Source organism: Kryptolebias marmoratus, linkage group LG22 (genome assembly GCF_001649575.2).
Source record: "Kryptolebias marmoratus isolate JLee-2015 linkage group LG22, ASM164957v2, whole genome shotgun sequence".
Lineage (NCBI taxonomy): Eukaryota > Metazoa > Chordata > Actinopteri > Cyprinodontiformes > Rivulidae > Kryptolebias > Kryptolebias marmoratus.
The window spans coordinates 21,419,682-21,429,375 of record NC_051451.1 but is presented as its reverse complement, the minus strand read 5'-3'; the positions used below and the strand labels follow the sequence as shown (position 1 = coordinate 21,429,375).

Below are 9,694 nucleotides of genomic sequence, written 5' to 3'. Positions count from 1 at the left end.
ACGTTAGGCTGAGCAGACTGTAAAAACAGGAGCAGGTTAATGTCATTTCAGCTGTTTCACGTTGAGCCTCGTGAGATTCGCCAGCTAGTTGTTGGGCAGCAAAGTGAAAGAAACACGCAGAGAGAGCTCTACAAACCAGAAATACTTCAATCAGCGCGTAGGAACTTGGCAAAGAAATCTCAGTGACACGTGTTGCTGTTAGCAGTGCCGTGCAAGCCGACAAATCACATTTGTTTATTGGCCGCCACCAAATGTGAAGGCAGCGCGCATAATGTTTTTGTCTGTACTGTTAGCAAAATATCTTATGACCTAGTTAACAGATGGAAGTAATCACTGGATGAATGTCAACAACTGGTTTACTTTTAGAGTCAACCTGGATCAAGATGGCTGCCACATCAAACCAACTTACACTCTGAGCGCTAAGTTACTGTGAAAAACCTGTGCTTAAAACGTTGCCGTTAACTATCGGAATCCCCTCTGTTAGCAAAATATCTCACGAACCACTCAACTGATTCGAATGAAGCTTTCAGAAAGGATTTATTGGATCCACATTCAATTAAAAAAAAACCTCAAATGATAAACTGTCATTTTGTCGTGCAGCTGTTCCAACACATCCACCACAATAACATGAGGACAGAGGTTTGATCTTTAGTTTAATAGCATGCATTTGCACAGAAATGCTTACATAGTTTCAAAATATTTTCTGAATTAAGCATTGCCAAAAGCAAATAAAGTTACGACAGTTACCGCAGCAAGATTTAAGGCAGATTAATGTCCAACAGTCAGACGGTTATAGAACCAGCTTGAGTGTCCTGTTTGGGGAAGTCAGGGAATTTCCAGTAAATTTTCAGTGCTCGCTGAAAGTGAAGTGAAGTGAAGTGAACCCAGCTGATCAGGTTTGGCCGTGTTTGCTCAGTGGAGACATTGGAATGACACACAGAGTTTCCTATTGAAATCTGACGATCCAATTAAAAGACTAAAGATAAAAAAGAAAAAAAAAAAGCTTCACACGTCAAGAATTAGCAGCAAAAAACACCGTTTTCAATAATACAGAGAACTGATTTAAAGACCCACTTCAGGCTCTGTCTTTGGAATGAGAGGGACGCTGAGGGGAGACAGCAGAAATGTGACACGACCCTGTCAATGAAGGTGAGAGGCACGGACAGTTCTGCAGCTCTTTGGACTCTGATTGTCACCTAGCATTAAAAAAAAGACATCTTAGGGTTTGTGAACCTCACCCTTAAAGCGTTCAACAGTTATCATTTTGAAGGTTTTTCCCAAAAATAAGCACAAAAAAATAAAATCAGGAATATTTCTCCAGATCAGTTTGACATAAACAAAACCCAAACACAACAGGCACTTCAGTGTAGTTTAGCTTACGACACTTAAATCTGTGGAAGAAATCCAAAGTGTGGTTCAAACAATACTGACTGGTTTAGATGTAAAAGTGCAAAAGCAAGAATACAGAAGGCTTGTCATCTCTAATAACATTAGAGGCCATGAAGGAGGGGGAACGGGACGAATGGTGACTTTACACGCAGCAGGGTGCTCGGGTTCGTCATAATTCGTCTCACACACTCAAAAATCCAGATAAGATTACCCCTGAAATTGAATTTGAAGTCCAATGCGAGTCGCTTTTACTGGGAATTTTATCTGGAATGTCCTGCAAGTTGGTCTGAGAAGGAACCGAGAAGACGGGAGCTTCCAGAGGCAAATGGATGGCAGGGATTAAAACGACGACACGAGGTGGACATTTAGACCGTCGCAGGTCCAGTTCACAGAGGCTGAACCGTTAAACTGGGCCAATTCAAACAAGGGTAAAGTTCAAGCATATCTGAGACGTTAAATGTGAAACTAAAAGTCAGCAACGGAACCCTAACCCCACTCCTCTTTCCTCCATAAAACAACAAACATTTAAAACAAACAAAAACCAGCCTGTCTGAATTCTCTCAGTAAATTACTGCATGAAAGCACAACAGAAAGAACTCGACTACAATTATAAAGAGATCAGTTTCTTTTTTTAAACAAAGCATAAAGATAAACTATACATCAGTAGCTTTGTTTTCCCACAAAGCAGCACTTTAAACACAATGTATATTCTAATACAAATTAAATATTACTCAGCGAGGGATTCCGCTCATCCACATTCATTTAGAAGATAAATTATCCAGTTTATTATGGTGAAAACATGGACTCAAATTTAGTGGCTTTTACCGTTTTAAAACAGTATAATAAACATAATTATTATAAATTCATTCTTGTTGGGGGTAAAGCTCACTGTAAATACAAGCACGATCTCATTCACATAAACTTAAAGGTTCAATGCAAAGAATGAACTCAAACATAAAAACTTTATCCTGAACTACATCAAATGGTGCCGTCTGAAAGAGTTTACTCCAATACCGTAGTTTTTTTTCAGATTTACTGATAATCAATTCTGAAATGCAGCTACACGGTCAATGTAAAGTACTCTGCCAAAAACTGAGGAAGCTTATCTGCATACTTTACTCAACAAAATCTATGTGTAAATACGTACAAATACATTAAAATCGTCAGACTTCTCCACCCCAGACGGCTGTCACCGTTGGAGGTAAATAAACGCACGTGGAAGTTGGCAGCTGGTCATATATTTTGGTTGCAAGGGCACACTATGAGGAAAAAAATTAAATAAAATTGTGTGGAATTTGTTTTTTTGGCCTTTATGAGTACCTTTTAAGAGATAAATAACACTGGATACAGTACATACACATATCAGATTTAAAAATGACCCGCCACATAGTCAGTGGGAGGATGCTCAGTAGTCATTTTATAGTTTCTAGTAGTCATATTTCAACTGACAATTTGCTTAAAACAAACACCATCATGTCAGTTAATTATTAAACCTTTAACATATTCATTTTTTTCTGTTTGAATAAGATTGTCGACGCACATTTGGTAAAGATCGCGACGTGCAACAAGTTGAGCCGCATTCAGTTTGTGCACTGTTAGGTAAATCCGAGTGGGGCGGCAGGAAGTGCGGCGCTGGACCTCTGAGCGGTTGTGTGCGTGGACGGTTGCTGCTCGGGCGTTTCCGCGCAGAGAGCTGTGGTGGCGCTGCTGCACGGAGCCGAGTCCGTGACAGAGCTCGGCTGCTCCGTGGGCTGGCGAGGCAGAGCTGGAGGGGGGTATGACGGGGACTGTAGGATGTCAACGTAATGCTGACTTGGTTTCGTCTCCCTCTGAAGGACCTTTCTCAGCAGGGGCTTCAACAGGCCTATGGTCAACTGGCTGCTGCTCTGAGGGTCTGCAAAGGGAGGGGGGGAGGAGGAGGAGTTTGTGTGGGACATGGAGAAAGTCAGGGGGTGGGAGGAAGTGTTCGGAGATGGAAGGTTTTTCAGCACTAAGTTAAGGATGGTGGTGACAGTGAAGTCTTCAGGGCACAGCATCCACAGGAGGTCCAGGTAGGGGTCCAGGTCTCTGTGCTGAACCACCTCGCAGAGCAGCGTGGTGAAGATCTCCTTGTTGAGAAGTGGGCTCTGTTTGCAAAACCGCTGGGCCACCTGGGTGACCCGCTCCCACCGCCGCTCGCTCATGAGGATCCTCAGAGCCTGCAGGATGGCGTTGGGCCGCCCGCCGACCAGCAGGAGCTCCACCTCCAAGTCCCAGTGCTGGTCGCTGTCCCGCTTCATGCTGGACAGGAGGCACAGCGCTCGCTTGTAGAGGGGCACGTTGTTCTCGCCGCCCTCCCCTCCTCTCCCGCCGGAAAAACTCCAGGAGGACGAAGCAAGGCTCAGGCCCAAACCTGCAGAGCCCTGCTGCTGCTGGGCGAGCTCCAGGAAGCTGGGCAGCCATGTGGGCTGGAAGTGAAGGACTGACTCACAGAGGAGCTCAAACACCGGCAGGGCAACTGAGGAGGAGAGGGGTGAGGCTTTGCCTCTATAACTGAGATCCCCTTTAAGGCTGTGGTTGTGTTTGGGCTGCCCGTTTGGAAATAAATGGGAGGCTGTAGGGCTAGACGTCAGAGTAGGGCTGAGGACAGTTTTCCACACGTCTGGGGGGGCCCGGCTGGACAGAGACCCCTCCCCGTTGTAGTGCAGCTGCAGCGCAGCCTGTGCAGCCCTCCACGCCTGGCAGGGGAAGATGCTGAAGATGGAGTTCAGGTACATCAGAGCCTCCTTGTCCAGCTCAGAAGATGACAGCAGCCTCACCACTTCTTTCTCCACCAGGGTCTCGCACACCGCCTCCACCTCCTCGGCGCCTCCCCTCACCAAACTCCCCTTCAGCTCCTCCAGGGACACCAGGGCCTTGAGCTCGCCCTCCAGAGAGGCCATAAGCTTGTCTCGCCCCACATTGAATTCCCCTCCCGCGTTCTCCACCGGCTCCGCACCCTTCTTCCTGAAGCCTGTGCCGAGGAAGCCCCTGAGGATGGAGGCTAAAGAGATGGGAGCCTGGAAGCGTCCGCCTTTCTTCAGCGCGTCCACGGTGAGCTGGGTGCTGCTCAGGCTCCTCTGCTGGTAGTATTTACAAGCCTCCTCAAAGACAGCTTCTATCAGGAGGGCTCCGGAATGAGCGCCCTCAGCCGGACCAAAACCAGGAGGCTTCGCCTTAAAGCTGCAGTCTGCGGACTCTGCTTTTCTGTCTGCTACCACAAAAAGTCCAGTTTCTGAGAGCAGATGGGGAGTTTGCCTTTCAGTTTGGTTTGCGTACAACAACCCTGCTCCCTTCAAAACAATCTTTTGCAGTTCTCTGCCACAACTCAACTCTATTAGGTGCAGGTTTCGCCCTATTATTAGCGCCAGAACATTTATGTACATACACAGGCTGGTGTGTGTGCCGTGTTTTACCAAGGAGTTCTCCGGCAGCTTGTATACTTGTCTCATTGTCCCGTCCTTCTGCAGGAGACACAGCCAGCCAGTGCTGAGGAGAAGAAGCAGGCCTCCGTGGCCCGTGGGCGAAAAGCTGCAGATCTCAGGCGGCTCCAGAGCCGATAAATACCCTAAACAGTCCACGATCAGCTTCTTAAAGTCAAGCTCCTTGGCCGACAGCTTTTTGATGGGGGTGTTTTTGCACGCGGCGCCGACAGTGAAGGAGTCGTGGTGAGGGGACCAGGTGAGGAAAAACTTGAAGATGCACGGCAGCGGCTTCACGCTCGGGTCGGGAAGGAGGTGCACATAGTCACCCGAGCTGATCACCGTGAACTTGGGGTTGTCGTGGAGGATGATTTTCACGCCGGCCAAGATGACAGCCCCTTCCTCGACCTCAAAGTCTCGTCTGCAAACACAGTACCTTAACTTGTTCCTGGTGGAGCTCTCTGAGGGGGGGCGCTCCTCGCACCAGATGATAAAGCTGGAGCAAACGCAGACGGACACAACCCTGGCGCGGGGACTGTTGCACAGATCTGACGCCTGCAGGAGACGCCAGCCACCCTTGCTCTCCTGAAAGCACCAAAACTCCGCTTTTCCATTCTCATAAATCACCGCAGCAATCGCAGTGCCTCTGCTGTTGTTGTTATGATCCAAGTAGCAAACATCCACGACGGGAACCGTTCGCGGAGAGCTGCACAACTCCAGCGTCTTGTGGTTCTGAGGCGGCTGGGGTCTCTCGTACTTGTCAAAAGTCACAAGACCGACCTTAGGCTCGGGGAGGATGATATGGATGTGACGTCCGTCTGGGCTCACGCGAACATCTGACAGCCTGTTTTTGTGCTCGTCCTCGGACGAAACTAACATGTCCGTCAGCTCCTGGCTGCCCGTGTAGTCCCCGAAACGCGACAGCTCCTCCAGCTCGAACCGCGACATGTTTCCTGCGTCCTCGAACGTCCCAGCTTAGCCTGCTAGCTCTCCAGCCTGACCCGGGTTCCCGTTACGGTCCCGTGGAAGAACTCATCCCGCCGCTAAGGTCCGAGCGGACGGACACGTACTCCGACAGCCCTCGGCTCTGCTGGCTCCATGTTTTACAGGAGGACGAGGGAGCTCAACTGTTAGCTGACAGCGACAGGCAGCTGAAGAAACAAACAAAACAAAACAAAACAAAAAGTTTTAAAACCAAACAGAGAAAGTCAGGATAGTCATTCCGATGCTGCGCTAACATTCCTCTAACGTCACGAGATTGTTAATTTCCGGATATCGAGGATGTTTTGCATAAAGAGGCGGAGCTAAAACGCCCCTACATCCGGTTCGCGCAGCAGGGAGGAGGAGAACCACCTGCCGTGTGTGTCTGTCTGTTAGCAAAATATCTCACGAATCGCCGGACGAATTTGAACGAAATTTGAGGAGATTAACCACTGGGTTTGCCTCTGCAACTGATTGACCCGTGGAGTCAACTCGATTCAAAGATGGCTGCCACAGCTAACAGACTTTGAGACACACATAAACGACTGCAACTCGGTCAGTTTTACAGACACTGAGCTAAAATTTGGCGTGGTAGTAGCTGAGAATGATCCCCAACACATATTTTGAGCGCTACCAAATTGCACTAGATCTTTGGTTCAGATTTTGCCATTGCCTATTTGGAGTCAACACTGTTTGACTGTTAGCAAAATATTTCATGAAGCATTGGATGGGTTTTTACAAAACGTTCAGGAAATCATCAATGGATGTCCCTTTACAGCTGATTAACTTTTGAAGGTAACCCCATACAAGATAGGTGCCACAGCCTACTGACTGCAGAAAACACAAAAATGGCAGCAACTCAGTCAATTTTTACAAATAGTGACTGGAAATTTGGGGTGATTGTACCTTAAAGTCTTTCACAACACATACCCTAATGCTACTCATTACGCAAGATCTTTCCTTCAAAAAATCTGCATGAATTGTTGGAGTAAGCCCTGTTTGTTTGCTAGCAAAATAGTCAATTTTATAGATACTGATCAAATTTGATATGGTAATAGCTGAGGCTAAGCTCCAACACAAACTCTGAGTGTGACATCTCACAATATTGAATGAGATTGCGCAAAAATGGACACAACTCTGTTATTTCTCAACATAAGATGATCTGTATCTAAAGACTGGCTTCCAGACCAAACTCCAGCACTAAAGGCAACAAACAATCAAGGATGAATACGCAGCTAATAATAATAATAATAATAATAATAATAATAATAATAATAATAATGATAATAATAATAATAATAATAATAATAATAATAATAATAATAATAATAATAATAATAATAATAATAATAATAATAAAAATACTATGTTATGTGTCAAACTGTGTCTGTATCTTTGGTATTTATAAATTCAACTAAATAAATGGAAACAAGATGTTTTTGTGACAGGCTGCTGGTAACAAAGCCCCTAAAGAGCCAATTTAAATAGGTACTTTTCTGTTATGAGCAGCTCTGAATCTTCCTTTTCCGCCTTTTTATGGCTGAATAGTTTAGAGCAGGGGTGTCAAACTCCATTCATCAGGGGCCACTCTCCTGCATGTTTTAAATGTGTTCTTGCTTTAAAACACCTGGTTTAAATGGATGACTTGTGGACATGCTCCTGGTGAATGTGATGATTTGTGAGGAGGTAATTAAATCATTTGAATCAGGTCTCTTGGAACAGAAAAACCTAAAACTCCCAGGACAGCGTCCTGGAGTTTGACACCCCTGGTTTAGAGGTTAAGTGACTTTAAAGAGAAAAATATTCTACTGAAACTGGTCAGAATGAATGCACTGAGATGAATGAAAGTGTTGTGAAAAGCACTGAAAGGCCTCCAGGACGTATAACGAACTATTGACCAAGACCACTTTAAAAGATAACGACTCAAGACTTGCACAGAACTGAATGTCACTTGACTGTAATACATTTGTGAGCTTTTTTTTTGTTGTTACTACATTTGAGCTTGCTAAATGGGTTTTTGTTTGAAAACGTTTATTTTCATTCAAACATGAACACTGTGAACTAAATTTACATTCATTTGATAATTCAGTCTTTTTTTCCTCCTATTCATGACGTCATTTGCTTTAATTCTTCAGCGATATCAATGGCGACAACATAAATCCTCAGAAAAAAAGCCTTGTCTTGAGCCTGACTGATTGCGTTCACATCTAACTGAATGAATGTGACCTCTGACCTTTCAAAAACTGAACCAAAATAAATCAATAAGTGTAACAAAGAAACACATTAACACTCTGAGAACCGACTGTCACTTACTTTGTTCCACATTTTTCTGTGTGAATAATGCAGGTGTTCTTCTGCTAAAATAGCTTAAGAGGAACACTAGGATCGATAGAAAAAAAGGAAGATTGACAATTTCCTTTTATAGGCTGCTTTGGTACCATATTATAAGGTTCTTTTGCAGCTAAATCATCTCATGTAACTATGGAAACCAGTTTTAACCCTAAATATCAGGTGTGAGAGTCCATCTTAACTGGCAAGAACAGAAACAGAGAATCTTGTTCAATATTTTCTCTTTTTTTTTTGGGTAAGAAGATTTCAGATTTGTCAGGAGGTTGCAGCAGCGAGTTAGTAGAAATGCTCACCTGGGTCAAAACAAACCTGAGAAACCGACTCTCCTAAATTGGCATCGGGCAAAAGAAAGAGATTCCTCCTGCTACACACACCAGATGTTGATGCTGGCGACAGATGTTGATCAGGCTTATCTGTCGATTGAAAGAGAAAAAGCCTGGAGGTAATGTCAGCAACCAATAAATACAGCACACAGAGGAGTGTCTTGTTTTGATGAAATATAACATTTATTAGAACGGGAGTGAAAGGCTCAGCAGTGACTCAGTGTTTTCATGTTATGAAACACACAGTTTTTACTTTAAGAAACTTTTGTGGCAACTTTAAACTCCTACAGCCCACACTTTGAAGCTAAAACTACATATTTAGACTCTTAAATAATGAAAAAAGTCCATTTGGCAGAAGCATATACAAGTGAGGGATGTGTTATAATAATTGCATTTTTTACCTCAGTAAAATAAACATTGGACTTTGTTGCTCTATCTTCATTTTCACATCTACTTCAATTCTTTCATGTGATTTTAAATACAATGAGTTTCACGTCAATCTTTGTTTTTGGTTTTTTTATTTACGAATGAAAGCTTCTAATCCTAAAACTGTGATCAAATCAAGGCCCCGATGATAAAGCCAAGAATAAGTGTGCTTATCTTTAATTATTTTAAACAGATTAGCAGGAAATCTTGTGATTCTCTTAACATTATTGAAACATGGAGTCATGTCACTGTCATAGTCCTTTCAGATGATCCTCTGCATGACTATTTGTTGATTCATCATGAGTACAGAAACTTACATTTTTTTTTTTTGGCACTTTAACATCTCCAGCTCACCTGATATCCAGAAGGGGGCAGAATTGAGCCTCAATATGCACGGGAGGGATTTCTAACTGAAAATACTGAATGAAAACTACATCCTTGCAGTTTCAAATATTAGTGGTATTTTTATAAACATTTATTCCGCTCCTTGTAACCCAAAAAGCAGAAAATCACTGAAACATATGCAACTCAAACAGCACCCCTTTTGTTTTTAATTTTATTCAATTAGTGTCATATGACTATTCAAACTTTGTATCTCGAGGCGGCTGTCTTCCTTTTTTTTTTTCCAACTGGCTGTGAAACTATTCAAATAAATTTCACGAATTTTATTGCTTCTGTTTTAATTCATTGGATCTGGGCAGTAAAAATGTCCCGTTCAATCTGGTCGTCCTGTGCTGTTGAAAGTGAGGGAAATTTTAAGCCATTTTTGATTAAAAACCTAAATCT

The 9,694-nt window shown here is 43.8% G+C and overlaps 1 protein-coding gene across 1 annotated transcript; it reads right to left on the bottom strand.

Moving 5' to 3' along the window:
- Positions 1 to 518: 518 nt before the first annotated feature.
- On the bottom strand, positions 519 to 6,110 carry LOC108233940 (HPS6 biogenesis of lysosomal organelles complex 2 subunit 3). The gene has a single exon (XM_017412726.3). It carries the CDS (start codon positions 5,775 to 5,777, stop codon positions 2,985 to 2,987), a length of 2,793 nt encoding a protein of 930 aa, XP_017268215.1. The 5' UTR covers positions 5,778 to 6,110; the 3' UTR covers positions 519 to 2,984.
- Positions 6,111 to 9,694: the final 3,584 nt, after the last annotated feature.

Bases quoted from the DNA above. Each gene is read 5' to 3' on its own strand.
- LOC108233940 (XM_017412726.3), bottom strand. From the start codon at position 5,777: ATGTCGCGGTTCGAGCTGGAGGAGCTGTCGCGTTTCGGGGACTACACG.